This window comes from Papaver somniferum, chromosome 4 (genome assembly GCF_003573695.1).
Source record: "Papaver somniferum cultivar HN1 chromosome 4, ASM357369v1, whole genome shotgun sequence".
Lineage (NCBI taxonomy): Eukaryota > Viridiplantae > Streptophyta > Magnoliopsida > Ranunculales > Papaveraceae > Papaver > Papaver somniferum.
The window spans coordinates 79,163,902-79,188,513 of record NC_039361.1 but is presented as its reverse complement, the minus strand read 5'-3'; the positions used below and the strand labels follow the sequence as shown (position 1 = coordinate 79,188,513).

At 40.9% G+C, this 24,612-nt stretch overlaps 2 protein-coding genes across 2 annotated transcripts; both read right to left on the bottom strand.

Annotated features, from left to right (window-relative positions):
• Nucleotides 1-7,218: 7,218 nt before the first annotated feature.
• Nucleotides 7,219-22,925, bottom strand: LOC113272730 (glutamic acid-rich protein-like). The gene is made up of 2 exons (XM_026522529.1): nt 22,532-22,925; nt 7,219-7,493 (listed from the first exon to the last, which is right to left on the bottom strand). Exons 1-2 carry the CDS (start codon nt 22,923-22,925, stop codon nt 7,219-7,221), a joined length of 669 nt encoding a protein of 222 aa, XP_026378314.1.
• A 975-nt stretch (nt 22,926-23,900) lies between these two features.
• Nucleotides 23,901-24,612, bottom strand: LOC113272729. The gene is made up of 2 exons (XM_026522528.1): nt 24,409-24,612; nt 23,901-24,236 (listed from the first exon to the last, which is right to left on the bottom strand). Exons 1-2 carry the CDS (start codon nt 24,610-24,612, stop codon nt 23,901-23,903), a joined length of 540 nt encoding a protein of 179 aa, XP_026378313.1.

Sequence of the window (24,612 nt, the reverse complement as noted above, 5' to 3'; positions counted from 1 at the left end):
CCGAAAGATTAAGAGCTTAACGCCTTCAGGATGCCGGTGACACTCACTGTTCCCTGACTACATAGAGGAATTCGCCTCTACATAGAAGAACAATTGGGCGGTTCTCCGTAAGATTGAGAGCAATAACGTCTTCAGGACGGTGATACTCACTGTTCCTGACTATGTAGAGAAACCCGTGTATAAACTCAGGCGGTCCTCCATACATGAAATGTTGAGAGGGCAAAACTCCTTCGACACATTAGCAACACTCGCTGATTTACTGACTATACGCAAGAGATTAAATTCTAGGTCATATTCACCACTAAATTCCTAGAAGATAATCTATCTTATCTCATTACTCCTATTTCATGATCGAAATGGTAATAGATAAAAGTATTACTCCGATTTCATTATCAAATCCACGGCTGATCTCATGAAATGGTAATAGATGTTACTCCGATTTCATGGTCGAATCCACGGCTGATCTCATGAAATGGTAATATCACCACTTATTTTATTACTTCGATTTCATGATCGAATCCACGACTGATCTCATGAAATGGTAATAGATATTACTCTGATTTCATGGTCGAATCACCACGGTCCCATGGAATGGTAATATCACCGCTCATTTCATTACTCCGATTTTATGGTCAAATCTGCGATTCCATGAGATGGTGATGAAATTATCATTCTGAATCCATAGTCTAATCCGCCGCTGATTTTATGGATTGATAATAAATAACTACTCATCTTATTACTTAGTTTCATGAATTATTCTCCACTGAATTTCATAAATCAGTAATAAATACCCAACAACCGGGCATCTGGACCATCACTGAGTAAGCCTCACAAAAATGGTGCGAGTGTACTCGACAATGATGCACGATTGAGCACCCGGATGCACGAACAAGTGTCCAAAAATATGAAATAATGAGGAATCCTTCGCAAAACAGGAGAAAACAATGAATATTAATAAAATAATAAGAGGCGCCCAAGGCCGGGCCCACCAGTCGGTCGGCCGGCCATGCCCTAGTCATGGTCGGTCCGTGCCTCTCCCATTATTTTTCTTATTTTTTGTTATTTCGTGAACTCACGAAAACTCCTTGGTTTTAGCAACTTTCCTTGTTTTTGCAAAACTCGTGAATTCTCCATAACTTGGTGGATTCACGAAATAATATTATAAAATAAGGAGAGGTATGCGGGACCGGGCAACCTAACTGGTCGGCCATGCCTAAGCCGTGGCCAGCCCTACACCTCACAATCCTTAGCTTTTTATAATTATTATTCCCTAATCTCACGAAACTCCTCCATTTCAACAAAAACCCGTGGATTCCCCATAACTTCAAGGATTCTCCATAACTTCAAGGATTCATGAAAAATAATAAAATAGGGAAAGGTGTGCGGGACCGGGCAACCTAGCCGGCCGACCATGCCCTAGACATGGTTGGACCACAACTTGCAATCCCTAATCTTGCATAATTATTATTTTCCTCAATTCATGAAACTCCTGGGTTTGAGCAAAATTCATGATTTCTCCATATTTTCTCAAATATTGCTCAAATCACGAAAAACCAAAAGCCAACATAGTCGCACGACTGACTAGCCTCTCACGGCAATTTTAAATATTAAAACACTTTTATTTTAATATTTTCAAAATATTGATGAATTGAGCATACATGCTCATTCCAACAAAAATCGAGAATTCTCAGTCAAGATGAAACTCTTATGAAAATTCACTATGTTGCTCGAACGCGCATCAGAAAATACTGAAACTCTCAGTTTGAAAACACGGACACCACCGCAACACGTGAATGCCTCCATGACCGACCAGAGTCATTCCTAGGGCTTAGACAAAGCCGGTCCCACATGTTTTCATAATTCTGACCTAATTTGTTCAATTGCTCATACTGGGTCCGAACTCTCTCCAACCAACTGGAGAATCCTTCAAATGACCAACAACTGGTCCAATGACCACCAAGAGCCGGTCCCATGCTCTCTTGGTCGGTCCTCATCTCTCATACCTAGGTTTTGTCACCTAATGCTGAATCCAGCAATATTTCAATAAATGATGAAACCTGCATTTAATCATCGTTCTTTCACCAACTCTCAAATTGAGAACCCTGGTGCGTGCTCACTCGAGCACTGGGCATCACATGGATGCTCATCATCCCATGTGGTCGGTCTCTCTTCACTCATGACCAATTTTCAGCAATTCACCAATTATTGAAGGATTGATCAAAAATTAGGCTTTCGAACAAACGCTCCACGAATCACCATTCTGAGCAAGTTCAAACACAAAATTATGTTGATTCAGCAATCAATATCCAAATTAATAATATTCGGTAATTCACCAATATTTTTGATTAATATTTTATTGGGTGACGGCACCAGTAAATAATTATTTGAATTGGGCAATACTTGCTCAGTTGCTCGAATATTGATCCAACCATCAATATTCGGTAATTCATCAGTAGTTTGTTGAATTGAGCAACACTTGCTCAATTGCACGTCAAATTACCAATATTCAGTATTTTGTTGAATTGAGCAACACTTTCTCAGTTGCACAATAAAATTATCGAGTTCGTCGAATTGAGCAATACTTGCTCGACAAACTCTCGATATTCGGCAATTCGTCGAATTGAGCAATACTTGCTCAGTTGCTCGATAAACTCTCAATATTCGGCAATTCGTCGAGTTAAGCAATAATTGCTCAGTCGCTCTAGTCAGTAATTCATTGACATCTTAGAGAACTACATGTTCAATCCATGAATCGTTGAGCATTCACTACTTATGCTCGATTCAACAAAATTAGACTCACAGTCTAAACCAGTCAACAACTAACTAACTAATACACGTATGCCTTGCAGACTCCACGATTCGTGAAATATCAATCACGTCACAAATGGGGGGACATCACTTAAGGTTTTGTTCTGGCGGTCTACGACACGTGGATTCATCCATAACGAGAAATGTGCGTAAGTCATGTAAACGGTTGAAGGAGTTAGCAAAGTAGTGGGTGCACGATCAGTCAAGTCTCCGCATGACATGGAACTGACTTTACCACGATCTCCCACTTTCCCACTCTTTCACTCAAGAAACCGTCACACTTACAGGGATCAGTGGTACATCATTCTGGCAATATAAATAAGTCTAAATCGAGGACATCAGTATATCATCAATCATCGATTATCATCATTATCCGTCAACAACTCGATATAAACTTATTCACATAACTCAACTTCAGCAGTTCAGCAATATTGCAGAAACCTTCAACACACCCACAATCCTTGATCATCGATGATCCACACAACTCTCAGTTTCCCTCCTACAAAGCAACCCATCTCCTTCTTTGCGACAGAATTGACTCTGGAATGACCATTGTCTTGGTTTAGGCCGGAGTCATACAGATTGATTTACCGAATCTAAGCACCCCCTTTGCAGTGGTGCATCTATGTGAGGATTAACATTTTGACCGGCTGAGGAGTCTCGACAGCACGATCGACTCTTCACTTTCCCCATAAAACCGACGGCTCGTTTTTCCCCATCTACAGATTGGCGACCACAGTGGGAGATTAATCTCTCGGTTGCAATCTTTCATTTTTGCAAGATGGTTGGTCTTAGATCTAATTCAGTTTCTTAAAACTCCAATCAGAGTCTTTCAAATGGTGACGCTTCTCTAACTCACCCGAATGATTCTGGTAACATTCATCAACCGTACTTTACTACTCCCTTTTCATATATTGGTGCATTTGATGGAGAAATTCTGTCACTAGCTGAACTGGCACGAAGGCAAGAGATTTTGGAAAGGAACATAAATCGATTGAAAAGAGCAATTGATAATTTGTTCAACTGCATGGTGGACCTGACAAGAATTTTAGGAGCTCAAGTTATGCTCATCTCTTGACACCACTGACGCTAACCCTCAAGCCAACAACTTCACCACTTATGAAAAGCCGGTGGAACAAGAGGTCACACATCTAATCGAGAATCTATGTGAACTTCTACATTTCTCCAGAGATCAGCGCACATACACGTTTATCGCTCTCAACAAAATGTCATCCGATGTGCGAATAGTTCCATCATCTCCGGTGGTTGAACAAGTGTCCATGGTATCTGAACTCTCAATCAACAACATCACCTTCACTGAGGAAGACTGAATGGCGGAGAAAGGGCATAACCGAGCCTTGTTCGTTACTGATTCCATTAAGGACTCTGAATTCAGGAGAGTTCTCATCGATACATGTGCTTCCACGAATCTTATCACTATGAATACTTTCAAGGAGGCCAAAGTTCCACAAAGCAAGATCGTTCATCATCCCATATTGATGACGGGTTTTGAAGGAAGCCAGAGTCACACATACGGGTATGTCTATATGGATCTGAAAGTAGGGCCGATTCAATCAATTGTCAAATTTCACGTGATCGAGAGCCAAACTTTTTTTCTACTTGGAAGGGATTTTGTATCGCAAAATATTCGGTGGGAATCTCCTGAGATGCTTGGACGACCATGAAATTGCCATAATTTTGAAAGAAATGCATGAAGGTGAACACCAAGGGAAGAATTGTTTCTCCAAATCCATGAGAAATATTACTGGCCACCCATGGAAGATGACGCAGCTGCCTACGTTCGGATATGTCATAAATGCCAAGTTCATGGTAACCTCATCCACACTCCTTGTCTTCCATTATATTCAGTGAGCAGTTCGTGGGCCTTCTATAGCTGGGGACTGGATATCATAGTAAAGATCAATCCGGCATCTCCAAAGCGGCATGAATACATCATCACAGCAACAGAGTATTTCACCAAATGGGTCGAGGCTATTCCTCTTCGAAGCACCACTGGAGTCACAATTGCATCTTTCATCAAAGAGTTCATCATATGCAGATTCGGCGTTCCTAAACATATCATCACGGATAATGGAACTCCTTTCGCCAACAGACATGTTGCAGAATTGTTCGAAGAATACGGAATCAAACAGATTTTCTCCACACCATACTATCCCCAAGGAAACGGACAGGCGGAGAGTACCAACAAAACTTTGATCCGGATTCTCAGTCGAACAGTTCATGATAATCCACGGACGTGGCATGAGGAATTGCCCATGACTTTGTGGGCCTACCGAACCGCACCAAGAAGCTCAATTGGGACTTCACCATACTCACTCGTTTATGGCACCGATGCATTCGCCCATCCGAAATCAAGTTCCCTATGCAAGAATCGCAGCAGCTAGTGGAGTACAATGGGATGAAGCAGAAGTCTCAGATTCAAGAATTGCTGAATTGGACATGCTCGATTCAAAAAGAGCCAAGGTGGAAAAATATGTAGAAACCTAGAAACAAAGGGTTTCCAAGGCCTACAACAAACTGGTAAGACCTCGAACATTTCAAGTAGGAGATTTGGTTTTGAAAACAGCAAATCATATCCAACAAGACATGTCCGCCCCTAAGTTCTCTCCGAAATGGGAAGGACCTTATGTGATCATCAAGGCAGTATCCAGCGGATATTACAAAATCTTAGGTGTTAATAGAGGAGTTGAAGTAAACATCATCAACGACAAGTGGCTCAAGGCGTATTATGCTTGAACAATCATTGAAAGTATTAAATTTCTAAATGTAATATCTGTTTTCTCCAAAAGAGCAATATGCTCATTCACTCAAAATTCAAAATATCCTATTAATCTCACAAAAATCTTTCAATCACCTAATTTATTCAAAAAAAAATCTCAAACCTACATAAAATATTCCTCTCACTCAGAACAAACCATCCAACAGAGGATAATCTCTATAGAAAACCCTGTCAAGGTTCTTCTGAAATTTTTTAGTTTTCACCTTCAAGTCCTGAACTGCCTTCTCAACTCGTGCTGACTCCAAGGCGAGTGTCTTTTCCTCCTCCAATATGGCAGTAGATGCGGTAATTGCATCAGCAGCGGCCGCCGCCTTGTGAATTTTGATCATCTCGAGTCGATGACGAAGCCAACCTATGTTAAATCGCAGGGTTTCACAGTTTGAAATCCTCTCATCCCATTTGTGCAGTTCATGATTCTTGACATCTCGCAGATGCGTCCGGTTCATCTCTTCAATGATCGGTAACAACTCTGCAACTGTAGTTAGGATGGTTGGTAGAAAGCCTTTCCATACTTCGGTCATAGAAATATGCCCGTACCTTCTCCAAAATTTTGGTGTACAGGGGCGCGTGACACTTGGGAATGACGAATCCCCCAATCACTTCATTATTCGGGCAATTGTTGATCATGGGAGCCTCAAACGGGTGTCCGGCTTTTGGATACTCAGGAGCACGAGATCTAACCCCAGTATCCACAGAATCAGTGGAGTTCTCGTCGACACGGTTGTTGCTATCATCAATCACAACCGCGGATTTCCCGTTCTTCCTTTTTCTAGCATCGACGACGACATGAACATCAACCTGCGATGAAAGGGTGGAGTATTTAATGGTATTGACCATTAAGAATGATAAAAATCTCAGTCGAGAAGTTATGAAATTACTTACAGACGTTCCGGTATCAACATGAGCCGACCTATACCGGGCAGGAGCTTTAACCATCCGTTTAGGTCTCAAGCTACGAGAGGAATGCCGATTCTTTTCATTATCCTGCAATAAATTCTTTTCTTTTGATCAATCATCCTGATAGATCAAAAGACAAGAGAAGAAATGTAACTCACCGACGGATACTGCCACAACATGTTCGGCATGAGATTCACTTCTGGAAGAAACACTCTTCTGGATATGGTGACGAGAGGTAGGATTGTGATTAAAATTTCTTTTGATGATACACAAAGGCAGCAGATGGTCGACTGTTTAAATAAAACCATAAGTCCAATGTGGATGCTTATCCCCTAACGGATAAACAAGTCTGTTGTGGTTTCTACTGAAACCCTAAATATCGAATCAGATGCGTGACAGATGGGAGAAGAGTAACAATGCTGGGGACTGACGGTTCGGACGTAATCAACATTACAACTAAGGATTGATCGTCTAGTAGGCCACGTGTTTTTTAGACAACTCATGTGATTGCATTATGTGGGTAATTATTGTCTATGTGGACATTGGTCCATCTAATGGAGATGTGAGGAAAATTCAGAAATGAGATACTACAAGGAATTACGGTTCAAAAAATAATAATCTCTAGAGAAACATCTCTACATCCAAGCTTCTTAAACCAGAGAACATCTACATCAACGGAAAATAAATAATCTCATAGAGGTTTATGAGCCAAATTAATTGTCAGATTCGTCAGAGTCATCAGACTTGTCAGAATTATCAGATTCATCATCATCGTCCTTTGCAGAATCCTTTTCGAGTTCTTCATCAGAATCACTATCACGGCCATTGATGAAGTCTGGGTGGATATTAGGATCATCTGAGTCCGAGTCATCCTCTGCTTCGTACTCAGCTTCGAGTTCATCTTCAACCTGCTTCGCAATCTTTTGAAGTTCTCTGGTAAGCCGGTCTGGCTTAATCTCGTAATTCCGTACCACCCACACAGTTTCCTCTTCAGAAGCATTAGCGCAAGAATCGGAGAGTACACCATCAATAAATCAACGCCTCTCTTCAGCCGCCTGTATCCTGCGCCGAATTCGATCCTTTCTAAGTCGAGGATTCTCCATCTCATCATCCTGGGACTTTCTCTTCTTGAGCTCTTCATAAGAGATCCTTCGGTCATTAAGGGGTATGCTAGCTTTAGCTCCCTCAACATAATTCGTTTTAGCTCGCGATTTGGCTGCATAAGACTTGGAATCCTCATCAAAAAAGCTGGAGGAGTAATCACTGCTGCTGCTGGTGGAAACCATCATTCTCTGGAATCAAATCAGAAGCACAGAATTACAAATGACCTAATGATATCAGTTTCAACAACGAAATTGGTAATCCCTAACTCTTACCTATTTTACAATTTCACTAGACTTTAGTGATGACACGAAACTTCGAAAACTTGTTCACTCCTTCAAACCTGCGAAGACGAGCAAAACTTATCATTCTAGAGTCAACACTGAATTTTCACAAAACTATGAATAGTTCACATAACCTTTCATGTGAACATTCGCTGATTTTCTACATGTGTGCATATACTATAAAATCTCCAAACTCATACATACATTATTTCATCACGTATACAATTGTTTTCTTTCGCAATTGCTCAAAAATCATAAATTGATTTTCATAAAACCGTGAACAACCCACGTAAATTTTTACTGTGTGAACATCCACTGGTTTTTCGAAAATTGGACATACGTCCATTCTACAATTGCGAAAACTCACATACAGATATTATTTCACCGTGAATAATTGTCTGCTTTCAATAGTTGTTCAAAATCAAAACATTGATTTTACAAAAATATATAACGTGAAACTCATGTAACTTTGAAAATATGTATTTTTTTGGTCCCTCTCATGAGCATCCGTCTTTGAAACGAGAGTATATTTTCAAAAATAAAAGTTTTCATAAAAGATCATAGAATTTTTTTTATTACTAACAGACGCACGTCTATTCAAAAAAAAAAAACTTTTCTCTCATACGAGCATCCACCTTTGATGGGTTTATACACTTTGTGAAATCTCACATATTTAAAAAATAAAATTTTGGTTTTCATGAAAGCTCATAAACAAAATTTTATGTCATTAGACTCAGGTCTATTTTGTTTGTTTCTTAAACTAACGAACGAACGTCTGTTCCTAAAACAAGGATTTCCTTTTTTAGGCCGAGCCCGTAAACGCTGAACTGACCAAAACTGGACTTTCAACCGACCAAATCAGCAGTGACTCATCTCTCCACACTCACGGGATGACACTCTATCTTACTATCAGGGTTCTCATCTGTGCATTTGCTCGTACATGACATCATTGGGGTAAATCGAGGATTCTGAAACTACCTTTGTAGACTGAGTTCAACCACTGATCTCGTCGACTGAAAATCACCATTTAATGCTTACTACGGAACATGATTGTTCCTCACTAAGCAGGGGACTTAATTTAGATGGTGGATTTTCAATAAAGGTCAAAAACATAAAATCATGATACTGCATGTTTCTGACACGGCTTCAGGGATCCATGTGACGATTCGTGTTTTACGAAGTATGATGCATATGTCGCTCGAAAGGCCTCTCCGGAGCGTTCGACACCGGGGATTTCATCATAGCCTCTATGTAGAATAATGTAATTGGGCGGTTCTCCGTAAGGTTGAGAGCTTAACGCCTTTAGGATGCCGATGACACTCACTGTTCGCTGACTACATAGAGGAATTCGCCTCTACATAGAAGAACAATTGGGCGGTTCTCCGTAAGATTGGGAGCAATAACGTCTTCAGGACGGTGATACTCACTGTTCTTCCTGACTATGTAGAGAGACCCGTGTATAGACTCAGGCGGTCCTCCATACATGAAATATTGAGAGGGCAAAACGTCTTCAGGAAATTAGCAACACTCGCTGATTTACTAACTATACGCAAGAGATTAAATTCTAGGTCATATTCACCATTGAATTCCTAAAAGATAATCTATCTTATCTCATTACTCCTATTTCATGATCGAAATGGTAATAGATAAATGTATTACTCCGATTTCATGATCAAATCCACGGTTGATCTCATGAAATGGTAATAGATGTTACTCCGATTTCATGGTCGAATCCACGGCTGATCTCATGAAATGGTAATATCACCACTTATTTTATTACTCCGATTTCATGATCGAATCCACGGCTGATCTCATGAAATGGTAATAGATATTACTCTGATTTCATGGTCGAATCACCACGGTCCCATGGAATGGTAATATCACCGCTCATTTCATTACTCCGATTTTATGGTCAAATCTGCGATTCCATGAGATGGTGATGAAATTATCATTCTTAATCCATAGTCCAATCCGCTGCTGATTTTATGGATTGATAATAAATAACTACTCATCTTATTACTCAGTTTCATGAATTATTCTCCACTGAGTTTTATAAATCAGTAATAAATACCCAACAATCGGGCATCTGGACCATCACTGAGTAAGCTGATGTGTTTTTCAAAGTTGTTGTAGTAATATGATTCGTTCAAGACTTGTGAAAGCGGATTTTTAGAATTTTTTAATACATAAAAATAGCGAACTAAATTAAAAAGATGTTGTGAAAATTATGGAGAGAATAGGGATAGGATTCCACCATTGGTTGATATTACTGATTTAATAAAACAATAATTATGCAACTCAACATTCAAATTGATTCTAATAGTATTGCTTAGACATGTAGATTTCCAAAAGAATAGATGTTAATCCAAGCATAGAATATCAAAACGCTAAAGCAAGCATATTCTATCAAGAGAAAATACACCTAACTAATCAAAATCATATAAACAATTTTTAGTTCAATGCAAAAATCATAATAGAGTTGTTGTAATTAATTAATAAAAATATATCACTTTTACCGAAACAACGGCTTCCTCCATAGCCCCAAGGATTGGGTTTAGCTCATCATGATGTTGGAAACACGCTCAAAAGTTGATTTCATTGCTCAAAGTAGGTGTACAAATGATGAAATGGAGAAAATGATGAAAATCGGGTGTTTGCAACGTTTATAATTGTTGCAAAACACTGTTACAAAGAACGATAAAAAAGAACTGCTGTTGTTGTATCTCTGCGACCCTCGTGTGGATGTCGTTGTCACTGTTGATAAACGACTGCCTCTGGTGGTCTTTTGTTCTTCGTGTTCTTGGTGCAGCAGCAGAAACAGAGTTCTGAAAACTCTTGATTCACGCCTCCTGAGCTCTCCTCTCTTCTCGACCCCCTCAACTCTCTGTCCCGGCAATCTATTTATACTCCTCAGCCTCATTTAATCACGCCATAATTCTCAATATTCTTCATTGAACTCGGGCAGTAAAGAAAATATTCTAGGAATATTTTCTTCCCTGATTTAGCTTCTCGCGCGTTTCTACATCTGCAAAATCTTCTTATTTATCTTTTTCAAGGTCCAAAGTGTTGCTCGAGTCATCAAACATGAGCAGAACACGTTTAAATTCCCCAAAACTCATGCAATCCCGTGAACTGTTCCTCTCATGCACGTGCTGCCCTGTTTTCTTCTCACAGATTTTTCACCCAAATTTGATCGACCAAAACATTTGTAATAGGTTTGTATATGTCCCAGGAAGAATTCCATAAATTTTCAGCCATTTAGTCTCCCTATAACACCTCCAAGTTCTTGATTGAAATTTGACAGTGATAAACATTATTTTCCCGCCAATTTTGAAAATTTGAATTTGAGAAAGATGGGTGTTGTGGACAAAAATGGGCTACATATAGCCGTGGGTGACACTTAGCAAAAATGGGGGTTCGTGTAGCAATTGTCCTCCAGGGGTCCAGCTAGCACTTTTTGAGCAATTTTTTCCACACAAGTGTATTTCTCCAAAAACACCTACACAAACATAAAAACACCATAATAAGTACAAAATCAAGCACTAGCAATAGAGACACTGAAGACAATTCAGACACAAAAATATGTCTATCATAATCCCCACAAAAATGGTGCGAGTGTATTCGACAATGATGCACGACTGAGCACCCAGATGCACGAATGAGTGTCCAAAAATATGAAATAATGAGGAATCTTTCGCAAAACAGGAGAAAACAATAAATATTAATAAAATAATAAGAGGCGCCCAAGGACGGGCCCACCAGCCGGACGACCGGCCATGCCCTAGCCATGGTCGGTCCGTGCCTCTCCCATTATTTTCCTTATTTTTTGTTATTTCGTGAACTCACGAAAACTCCTTGGTTTTAGCAACTTTCCTTGTTTTTGCAAAACTCGTGAATTCTCCATAACTTGGTGGATTCACGAAATAATATTATAAAATAAGGAGAGATGTGCGGGACCGAGCAACCTAACCGGACGGCCATGCCTAAGCCGTGGCCGGTCCCACATCTCACAATCCTTAGATTTTTATAATTATTATTTCCTAATCTCACGAAACTCCTCCGTTTCAACAAAAACCTGTTGATTCTCCATAACTTCAAGGATTCATGAAAAATAATAAAATAGGGAAAGGTGTGCGGGACCGGGCAACCTAGCCGGCCGGCCATGCACTAGCCATGGTCGGTCCCACACCTTGCAATCAATAATATTGCATAATTATTATTTTCCTCAATTCATGAAACTCCTGGGTTTGAGCAAAATTCATGATTTCTCCATATTTTCTCAAATATTGCTCAAATCACGAAAAACCAAAAGCCAACATAGTCGCACGACTGGCTAGCCTCTCACGACAATTTTAAATATTAAAACACTTTTATTTTAATATTTTCAAAATATTGATGAATTGAGCATACATGCTCATTCCAATAAAAATCGAGAATTCTCAGTCAAGATGAAACTCTTCTGAAAATTCACTATGTTGTTCGAACGCGCATCATAAAATACTGAAACTCTCAGTATGGAAACACGGACACCAAGCAAAACGTGCATGCCTCCATGACCGACCAGAGTCATTCCTAGGGCTTGCACAAAGACGGTCCCACATGTTTTCATAATTCTGACCTAATTTGTTCAATTGCTCATATTGGGCCCGAACTCTCTCTAACCAACTGGAGAATCCTTCAAATGACCAAAAACTGGTCCAGTGACCACCAAGAGCCGGTCCCATGCTCTCTTGGTCGGTCCTCATCTCTCATACCTAGGTTTTGTCACCTAATGTTGAATCCAGCAATATTTCAATAAATGATGAAACCTGCATTTAATCATCGTTCTTTCACCAACTCTCAAACTGAGAACCCTGGTGCGTGCTCACTTGAGCACTGGGCATCACATGGATGATCATCATCCCATGTGGTAGGTCGCTCTTCACTCATGACCAATTTTCACCAATTATTGAAGGATTGATAAAAAAATTAGGGTTTCGAACAAACGCTCCACGAATAACCATTCTGAGCAAGTTCAAACACAAAATTATGTTGATTCAGCAATCAACATCCAAATTAATAATATTCGGTAATTCACCAATAATTTTGATTAATATTTTATTGGGTCACGACACCAGTAAATAATTATTTGAATTGAGCAATACTTGCTCAGTTGCTTGAATATTGATCCAACCATCAATATTCGGTAATTCATTAGTAGTTTGTTGAATTGAGCAACACTTGCTCAATTGCACGTCAAATTACCAATACTCAGTATTTTGTTGAATTGAGAAACACTTGCTCAGTTGCACACCAAAATTATCGAATTCGTCGAATTGAGCAATACTTGCTCGACAAACTCTCGATATTCGGCAATTCGTCGAATTGAGCAATACTTGCTCATTTGCTCGACAAACTCTCAATATTCGGCAATTCGTCGAGTTGAGCAATACTTGCTCAGTCTCTCTAGTCAGTAATTCATTGACATCTCAGAGAACTGCATGTTCAATCCATGAATTGCTGAGCATTCACCACTTATGCTCGATTCAACAAAAATAGACTCATAGTCTAAATCAGTCAACAACTGACTAACTAATACATGGATGCCTTGCAGACTCCACGATTCGTGAAATATCAATCACGTCACAAATGGGGGGATATCACTTAGGGTTTTAGTATGGCAGTCTACGGCACGTGGATTCATCCATAACGAGGAATGTGCGTAAGTCGTGTAAACGGTTAAAGGAGTTAGCAAAGTAGTGGGTGCACGATCAGTCAAGTCTCCGCATGACATGGAACTGATTTTACCACGATCTCCCACTTTCCCACTCTTTCACTCAAGAAACCGTCACACTTACATGGATCAGTGGTACTTCATTCTGGCAATATAAATAAGTCTAAATCGAGGACATCAGGATATCATCAATCATCGATTATCATCATTATCCCTCAACAACTCGATATAAACTTATTCACAGAACTCAACTTCAGCAGTTCAGCAATATTGCAGAAACCTTCAACACACCCACAATCCTTGATCATCACTGATCCCACACAACTCTTAGCTTCCCTCCTACAGATCAACCCATCTCCCTCTTTGTGACAGAATTGACTCTGGAACGACCATTTTTTTGGTTTAGGCCGGAGTCATACAGATTAATTTCCCGAATCTAAGCACCCCCTTTGGAACGGTGCATCTGTGTGAGGATTAACATTTTGACCGGCTGAGGAGTCTCAACAACACGCTCGACTATTCAATTTCCCATAAAACCGGCGGCTCGTTTTTTCCCATCTACAGATTGGCGACCACAGTGGGAGATTAATCTCTCGGTTGCAATCTTTCATTTTCGCAAGATGGTTGGTCTTAGATCTAATTCAATTTCTCAAAACTCCAGTCAGAGTCTTTCAAATTGTGACGCTTTTCTAACTCACCCGAATGATTCTGGTAACATTCATCATCCGTACTTTACTACTCTCTTTTCATATATTGGTGCATTTGATGGAGAAATTCCGTCACTAGCTGAACTGGCACGAAGGCAAGAGTTTTGGAAAGGAACATAAATCGATTGAAAAAAGCAATTGATAATTTGTTCAACTGCATGGTGGACCTGACAAGAATCTTAGGAGCTCAAGTTGTGGAACGCTCATCTCTTGACACCACTGACGCTAACCCTCAAGCCAACAGCTTCACAACTTATGAAAAGCCGGTGGAACAAGAAGTCACACATCTAATCGAGAATCTATGTGAAATTCTGCATTTCTCCAGAGATCAGCGCACATACACGTTTGACGCTCTCAACAAAATGTCACCCGATGTGCGAATAGTTCCATCATCTCCGGTGGTTTAACAAGTGTCCATGGTATCTGAACTCTCAATTAACAACATCACCTTCACTGAGGAAGACCGAATGGTGGAGGAAGGGCATAACCGAGCCTTGTTCGTTACTGCTTCCATTAAGGACTCTGAATTCAGGAGAGTTCTCATCGATACAGGTGCTTCCAAGAATATTATCACTATGAAGACTCTCAAGGAGGCCAAAGTTCCACAAAGCAAGATTGTTCATCATCCCATATTGATGACGGGTTTTGAAGGAAGCCAGGGTCACCCATACGGGTATGTCTATGTGGATCTGAAAGTAGGGCCGATTCAATCCACTGTCAAAATTTCACGTGATCGAGAAAGACCCCGACTATCACATGATACTCGGAAGGACATGGCTTCACGACAATAAAGCTGTTCCTTCGACGTACCATCAATGTATGAAAGCTTTGTTCAACAAAAAAATTGTCTGTATCCCAGCCTCAGTGTCTCCTTACGCTCCGGTTTATGATGCTAAGTTCCTGGAACATCCAAAGAGCATCCCCGAACCTCCAAGCACAATCAGGAGTATTCCACTCCCAAGTTGGAAATCTATTGAGAAAGTCGACAAACCATCATCAACAGATGCTAAATCCGTCAAGTTGTCCACCACACCACTCAAGCGTCGTCAAGGTACGACTCATAAAAAGTCCAACTTTACTACTGATTATGATGCAGAGGGGAGAGTCATTTATCTCCGTTGTAAGGATTAGTAATTAACATGGGAGGTCGATCAAAAGTCTCCCCGCCCTGAAGAATCATGCCAGAGTGAGCAATCACCCGATGAAGAAATTCAAGATGCACCACGACAGCTGCAAGATGGCACAGATTCCACAACCGACGACCTCGAGACTATCAACATTGGAACGGATGAAAACCCAAGGCCAATTCTAATCAGTTATGCTCTCTCAGCTGAGTAACGATAACGATTGATACGCTTGTTGAAAGAGTATCAAGATATCTTCGCCTGGACGTACGAAGAGATGCTTGGCCTAGACGACAAATTGGTTACTCATCATCTGCACATCACTCCCAGTTCCAAACCCGTCAAACAGCCGCCCAGGCAATTCAGACACGAAGTTGAAGAACAAATCAAGGTGGAGATCCAGAAACTACTAACAGCAGGGTTCATCAAACCCATTAAACATCCAACATAGCTGGCGAACATTGTCCCAGTCAGGAAGAAAAATGGACAGATCCGGTGTAGTGTAGATTTCAGGAACCTGAAAAAGTGTTGCCCAAAGGATGACTTTCCATTGCCAAACATTGATATGCTCGTCGATACAACCAGTGGCCATGACATGTTCTCGTCCATGGATGGTTACAGTGGATATAACCAAATCAAGATGTACGAACATGATGCTAACGAGACTGTATTCAGAACTCCCATTGGAAACTTCCACTATACATGATGCCTTTCGGCTTGAAAAATGAAGGAGCCACTTATCAGCGGGCCATGACTACAATATTTCCTGACATGATGCACAAGCAAGTAGAAGACTATGTCGAAGATGTGGTGGTGAAATCAAAGACCCGGGCGTCCCACCTAGACATTCTGAGACAAGTCTTTGAAAGATGCAGAGAATACAAACTGAAGATGAATCCCCTGAAATGTGCTTTTGGTGTTTCTTCCGGAAAGTTTCTTGGATTCTTGGTCACTGCAGAAGGAATCAAGGTCGACCCAGAAAAAACAAAAGCTATTACTACCATGCCGCCTCCACGAACTGTGAAAGAGATCCAGAGTTTCATGGTCAAATTCAATTACATCCGACGTTTCATTCCTGGACTCGCTCAACTCATTGCTTCATTCACTCCTTTGTTGAAGAAAGGAGCAAATTTTGCATGGACAGCCGATCAACAAGAAGCATTCCAGAAAATACAATAGATATTGTTATCACATGCTGTCATGAAATCTCCAGTTCAAGGACGGCCTCTGATACTTTACACAACTTCCAGTGATGTAGCTATTGGAGCACTCCTCCCTCAAGAGGATGAAGAAGGTATCGAACACCCAATCTATTACTTCAGTCGCACAATGAGGGATTCTCAACTCCGGTACCCAAAGGATGAAAGGGCGTGTCTGGCGTTGGTTCACGCAATTCAGAGGTTCATACATTATCTACTATCAAACAAGGTCGGGCTGATGGCCAAAGCTGATCCTATAAAGTTCTTACTGTCGAAACCTGCTCTGATCGGAAGACCAGCGAAATGGCTACTTCAAATGTCAGAATTTGATATAGTGTGTGTCCCTCCAAAAGCAATTAAAGGAAAAGCAGTTGTAGACTTACTTGCCACTTTCCCTAGAGAAGACATCACGATGTTGCATGAAGAAGTGCCCGATGAGTTTCCAGAAATTTCAATCATTCAGGAAGAAACGTGGCTATTATATTTTGATGGGTCCGCCACTCCGAGCAATGATACCGGTGTGGCGGGTATTGTGCTGGTATCTCCATCCAAGTGAAGTCTTCTCACATTCATTCAAGCTGGATTTCCATTGCACCAACAATTCAGCAGAATATGAAGCTTTTATCCTAGGGCTATGTTTGGCCAAGAAAGCAGGAGTGAAACATCTAGAGATCAGGGGAGACTCAAAGTTGATTGGTCAATCAAATGAATGGCGTATACTCTCTCAAAGAAATAACACTTTCTCCATTCAGGACTGAGGCACAACGACTATTAGCTCATTTTTCCGATGCAACAATTATCCATACCGGACGCACCAACAATAGACATGTTGATTGCCCAGTGACCCTAGCATCCAAACTGCAATTTGAGGGGTCTGAGAAATCCATCACTGTGCAAAGACGCGCTATGTCATCCACCTGGCTTACTCAAGTCGAAGATGCTCAGTCAAGCGACTGGCGAGCGCCCATTATTCATGAATTGAGAAATTATCTTACGGAGGGGAAAATTAGCCTCAAGGAGTTGAAAACTTTTTCATGCTGCACGGAGCGTTATATTATCACAATCCTGATGGATCCCTGTCTCGATGCCTCGGAGATGAATAAGCCGATGAAAAACTCAAACGTATACATGAAGAAGTATGTGGCCAAACTCTAGTGGTCACACTTTACAGAAGGCTTCAAAGGCTCGGATACTATTGGCCTTCCATGGAAGCTCAGTCGAGAATGCTGCAAGGATCATGTCCCAATTGTCAGACACCACCTCATCATTTGGAGGTTCTAACACTTCATCACACTGGGTACTGGAGAACCTTACATAAAATATCTTCGTGACAATGATCTTCCGTCAGAGAAGAGAGGTGCAATCAAACTCATCCAGAGAGCCAAACGTTTTGTCTACTTGGAAGGGATTTTGTATCGCAAAAGCTTCGGTGGGAATCTCCTGAGATGCTTGGCCGAGCATGAAATTGCCATAATTTTGAAAGAAATGCATGAAGGTGAACACCAAGGGAAGAAGAAATTGTTTCTACAAATCCATGAGAAATATTACTTGCCAACCATGGAAGATGACGCAACTGCCTACGTTCGGAAATGTCATCAATGCTAAGTTCATGGTAACCTCATCCACACTCCTTGTCTTCCATTATATTCAGTGAGCAGTTCGTGGGCCTTCTGTAGCTGGGGACTGGATATCATAGTAAAGATCAATCCGGCATCTCCAAAGCGGCATGAATACATCATCACAGCAACAGAGTATTTCACCAAATGGTTCGAGGCTATTCCTCTTCGAAGCACCACTGGAGTCACAATTGCATCTTTCATCAAAGAGTTCATCATATGCAGATTCGGCGTTCCTAAACATATCATCACGGATAATGGAACTCCTTTCGCCAACAGACATGTTGCAGAATTGTTCGAAGAATACGGAATCAAACATATTTTCTCCACACCATACTATCCCCAAGGAAACGGACAGGCGGAGAGTACCAACAAAACTTTGATCCGGATTCTCAGTCGAACAGTTCATGATAATCCACGGACGTGGCATGAGGAATTGCCCATGGCTTTGTGGGCCTACCGAACCGCACCAAGAAGCTCAATTGGGACTTCACCATACTCACTCGTTTATGGCACCTACGCCATTATCCCAGCCGAAATCAAGGTTCCCTCTGCAAGAATCGCAGCAGCTGGTGGAAAACAATGAGATGAAGCAGAAGTCTAAGATTCAAGAATTACTGAATTGGACATGCTCGATTCAAAAAGAGCCAAGGTGGAAAAATATGTAGAAACCTACAAACAAAGGGTTTCCAAGGCCTACAACAAACTGGTAAGACCTCGAACATTTCAAGTAGGAGATTTGGTTTTGAAAACAGCAAATCATATCCAACAAGAAATGTCCGCCCCCAAGTTCTCTCCGAAATGGGAAGGACCTTATGAGATCATCAAGGCAGTATCCAGCGGATATTACAAAATCTTAGTTGTTAATAGAGGAGTTGAAGGAAACATCATCAACGGCAAGTGGCTCAAGGCGTATTATGCTTGAACAATCATTGGAAGTATTAAATTTCTAAATGTAATTTTTGTTTTCTCTAAAAGAGCAATATGCTCATTCACTCAAAATTCAGAATATCCTATGAATCTCACAAAAATCTTTCAATCACCTAATCTCATGAAATAGTAATAGATATTACTCCGATTACATGGTTGAATCACCACGATTTTATGGTCAAATCTGCGATTCCATGAGATGGTGATGAAATTATCATTCTGAATCCATAGTCCAATCCGTTGCTGATTTTATGGATTGATAATAAATAACTACTCATCTTATTACTCAGTTTCATAAATTATTCTCCACTGAATTTCATAAATCAGTAATAAATACCCAACAACCGGGAATCTGGACCATCACTGAGTAAGCCCCACAAAAATGGTGTGAGTGTGCTCGACAATGATGCACGACTGAGCACCCGTATGCACGAACGAGTGTCCAAAAATATGAAATAATGAGGAATCCTTCGCAAAACAGGAGAAAACAATGAATATTAATAAAATAATAAGAGGCGCCCAAGGACGGGCCCACCAGCCGGTCGGCCGGCCATGCCCTAGCCATGGTCGGTCCGTGCCTCTCCCATTATTTTCCTTATTTTTTGTTATTTCGTGAACTCATGAAAACTCCTTGGTTTTAGCAACTTTTCTTGTTTTTTCAAAACTCGTTAATTATCCATAACTTGGTGGATTCACGAAATAATATTACAAAATAAAGAGAGGTGTGCGGGACTGGGAAATCTAACCGGCCGGCCATGCCTAAGCCTTGGCCGGTCCCACACCTCACAATCCTTAGCTTTTTATAATTATTATTCCCTAATCTCGCGAAACTCCTCCGTTTCAACAAAAACCTGTGGATTCTCCATAACTTCAAGGATTCATGAAAAATAATAAAATAGGGAAAGGTACGCGGGACCGGGCAACCTAGCCGGTCGGCCATGCCCTAGCCATGGTCGGTCCCATACCTTGAAATCCCTAATCTTGCATAATTATTATTTTCCTCAATTCATGAAACTCCTGGGTTTGAGCAAAATTCATGATTTCTCCATATTTTCTCAAATATTGCTCAAATCATAAAAAACCAAAAGTCAACATAGTCGCACGACTGGCTAGACTCTCACGAAAATTTTAAATATTAAAACACTTTTATTTTAATATTTTCAAAATATTGATGAATTGAGCATACATGCTCATTCCAACAAAAATCGAGAATTCTCAGTCAAGATGAAACTCTTCTGAAAATTCACTATGTTGCTCGAACGCGCATTAGAAAATACTGAAACTCTCAGTATGGAAACACGGACACCACGGCAACACGTGCATGCCTCCATGACCAACCAGAGTCATTCCTAGGGCTTGCACAAAGCCGGTCCCATATGTTTTCATAATTCTGACCTAATTTGTTCAATTGCTCATACTGGGCCCGAACTCTCTCCAACCAACTGGAGAATCCTTCAAATGACCAACAACTGGTCCCATGACCACCATGAGCCGGTCCCATGCTCTCTTGGTCGGTCCTCATCTCTCATACCTAGGTTTTGTCACCTAATGCTAAATCCAACAATATTTTAATAAATGATGAAACCTGCATTTAATCATCGTTCTTTCACCAACTCTCAAACTGAGAACCCTGGTGCGTGCTCACTTGAGCACTGGGCTTCACATGGATGATCATCATCCCATGTGGTAGGTCGCTCTTCACTCATGACCAATTTTCACCAATTACCAATATTCGGTATTTTGTTGAATTGAGCAACACTTGCTCAGTTACACGTCTGCCTTGCAGACTCCACGATTCGTGAAATATCAATCGCGTCACTAATGGGGGGATATCACTTAGGGTTTTGGTCTGGAGGTCTACATCACGTGGATTCATCCACAATGAGAAATGTGCGTAAGTCGTGTAAACAGTTGAAGGAGTTAGCAAAGTAGTATATGCACGATCAATCAAGTTTCCGCATGACACGGAACTCACTTTACCACGGTCTCCCACTTTCCCACTCTTTCACTCAAGAAACCGACACACTTACAGGGATCAGTGGTACATCATTATGGCAATATAAATAAGTCTAAATCGAGGACATCATGATATCATCAATCATCGATTATCATCATTATCCGTCAACAACTCGATATAAACTTATTCACAGAACTCAACTTCAACAGTTCAACAATATTGCAGAAACCTTCAACACACCCATAATCCTTGATCATCACTGATCCCACACAACTCTCAGCTTCCCTCCTACAGATCAACCCATCTCCCTCTTTGCGACCGAATTGACTCTGGAACGTCCATTGTCTTGGTTTAGGCTGGAGTCATACAGATTAATTTCCCGAATCTAAGCACCCCCTTTGCAGCGGTGCATCTGTGTGAGGATTAACATTTTTCCCGGCTGAGGAGTCTCGACAGCATGCTCGACTCTTCACTTTCCCATAAAACCGACGGCTCGTTTTTCCTCATCTACAGTGACCATCCGGGAATTTTCTGCTGGATTACCGTAGCGATGCCCGTTAAAAACCCCACACTGCCGGATAACCGCAGTTTCTAAGTGGGGACAGTATCGGTGGAGGGATGGGTCATTACAAATGGTATCATAGCCGACGACGGGTCACCTACCAAGGGCAAGGAAGGTACGCTGGACGGAGTTGCTCCAATTTAAGGTGGTGGTATTGTAATACCCCGATATTCAGCAGTGGTTGGCCGAATGGAATATAAGTAATGGTTTTTCCCTTCCTAACACCGAGGCCTTTTCAGCACAATTGGCTCCAGAGTTGGCAGAAAACTCTGCAGTTAAGCGTGCTCGGGCGAGAGCAATCCTGAGATGGGTGACCTCCCAGGAAGTTTCTGCTGGATTACTGCAGCGATGCCCGTTAAAAACCCCACACTGTCGGATAACCGCAGTGGCTAAGTGGGGACAATATCGAGGGAGGGACAGGTCATTACAGGATCTAAAGAGGCATGAACAGCCGTAATATAATCACCATCAAAATCCAAAAAAATTGTTTGTTTAGAACAACATAAAATACCTGGCCGAGATAAAGAATTCTTCCACAAGATCCATATATTACCTTTTTCACCACCAGCCTAATTGGTAATAGCATCTTCACAAAATCAACCAATCTTAGAGACCTAACAAAACGTGTAGTGCAAAATACCTTAGGCTATGCAATAAAAAAAATGTCAGGTTTGTGCAAATGATAAATCTCACTCAACTTGGCCCTTGCACCATCCTTATCCAAGCCCTGAGCATTCCATTAAAAGACACGCATTAAATAACCTTGTATCTAGAAGGACTTGCCGAACCCTGTCGTGTCCTACTTTTTCCTCTTGTCTCCGCCTGTCCCGTACCTTCCATAGGTTTAATAGTATTGTTCTTCTTCTTCTTTGGATTTGTTGGCTTAGAAACGCTAGCCTTCTTAGCCAGTTCATACATCTTCTTCTTTTCGGCCCGTTCTTTCTTCTCACGGTCTACTTGATCCTTCATAGCACTCCAATCCATTTTCTTAGCCTCATACTCAACTGTACTGGTTGAGTTAATTGATTGCATCAGATCAGGTGGGTTTTCAGCAAAATCCGTCTCAACATCTTCCTCATACTCTTCGGTCCCGGTATCAAACCTATTAGATAGCACAATGTCATCCACAGATTTTGCCGGACATGATCTTCTTGATGTTCTAGTGGCTGAACTAAAACCCTCCTCCCCAGTAAGTTTCATAATATAATTAGTTGGTAAAGAGCCCATGTCTGTAGGTTTAATACGATTCTCAGAGGCTGTAGCTTGATCTGAACGTACCTTAAGTGATTTGTTCTTCTCCAACGCCAATTTCCTCAAATTCTCTAATTTTGCCTTTACAACATCCTGCTCAATCTTAGCTATATCAGCTGCCTTATCCAATTCTCTAGCTTTTTTTTATTTAAATTATTCATATTCCTTAAAAGCCACAATCTCATCATCTTCCATGGAAGCTTCAACGGCCCCAGATTGAGTGTTGCCACCCAAAACAATATCGTCAATATTGCTCATAACCTGGTTCATCTGAGCAGCACCATCATTGCGTGAATTCTGAACAGGGTCTGTTGCACCATTATTATGCATAACATTCAAAGTTGAATCTGCACCATCATTGCGCAGTTCAGGAGTGCCAACATTGCGTTGTTCTGGTGGAGCACCATCATTGTGCTGTTCTGATGAAGCATCATCCTTGCGCAGGATTGGAATTTCTGTACCACTTGAAGTGGCACTACTGACAGGGCTAGCAAAATACGTATGCCTTCCAGTGAAAGTAGTGTTCTTCTGTGTAACCCGAGGTGGATCCTTGGGTGGTTCTTCCGCTGGTTTATCCGGTGTATTTTTAGTGAATTTTCCGGTGAGCTCATGCTTAGTTCTAGGAACTTTAGTTTTACGCCAAATTTTTTTGAGCTCATGCTTCTCAGCATGAAGCTGTTTCTTGATCTCCGGATCCTTTTCAATTTCAGCCTTCTCTTCCAATTCTTTGTACTTCATAGTCCTGCATTAAATTTTCTTATGGCCAATAGATTTGCAATAATCACATAAACTTGGCTTATTAATAGTCTCATAATCTTGAAAAAAACCTTCAGAACTTTCTTCACCATCAATAATAATCCGGCCTAATGGTTTCGAGAAGTCAATATCGATTAAGACAACAACAAAATAACCATATTCATACCTTAGAGTTCTCGGATCAACAACCAGCGGCTATCCAAAACCTCTAGCCATTCTAAATAGCGTTTCTTCATCCCAAAATTCCCATGGAGGATAATTAAAACGAACCCAAACTGCAGCTTTTGTAACTTTTTCCGATTCAGGATCGAACATAGGTGTCCATGGTTGAACCTTCAACTGTTGTTGTTTAGTTTTCCATGGACCATTATAACTAACTCTCTTACGATCATCTTCATTGTCTAGTTTGATAACAAAATAACCCTTAATCCATGGGATAATTTGAACTGAACCAGTAAGCTTCCATTGATTCAATAAATCTCTTTTGGCATCCTCAAAAGTTATGGTTTTGAAATCCAATCGCCTACCAAGCTACATTTGCAAACGGATTTAATCCTTGCACGAGTCTCACGCGGGATTGTAATAACAAACTCGCCTATTGATGTTCGAACCGGAGGATGTGATAAAGTATCCGCATCAATTTTTGATAAAACGTATGTTCTTCTCTTTAATATATACGCATATGAACGATTTCCATTATCACCGGCGCCTTGATTTCCATCTTCAATCTGTTTCGTAACTCCGTAAGAATAGGGTTTCCATTATTGTTCTTCGGCCTATAGAACTGCCTAGTTCTACATTTAGAACGTGATTGATTCAAATTGGTATTAGGATTCAAAGATCGATCAGTAGCTTGTTGATTTGATTGAACACCCAAATCAGGCGGCTTTGGTTGATTTTGCGCCAT

Bases quoted from the DNA above. Each gene is read 5' to 3' on its own strand.
- LOC113272730 (XM_026522529.1), bottom strand. From the start codon at position 22,925: ATGGGCTCTTTACCAACTAATTATATTATGAAACTTACTGGGGAGGAG. The intron at 7,494-22,531 runs GTACGGGACAGG...ATGCTTCTGAAG, and splicing joins TACTATTAAACCTATGGAAG to AGGAAACTGTGTGGGTGGTA.
- LOC113272729 (XM_026522528.1), bottom strand. From the start codon at position 24,612: ATGGCGCAAAATCAACCAAAGCCGCCTGATTTGGGTGTTCAATCAAAT. The intron at 24,237-24,408 runs GTGATAATGGAA...TTGCAAATGTAG, and splicing joins AGATGGAAATCAAGGCGCCG to CTTGGTAGGCGATTGGATTT.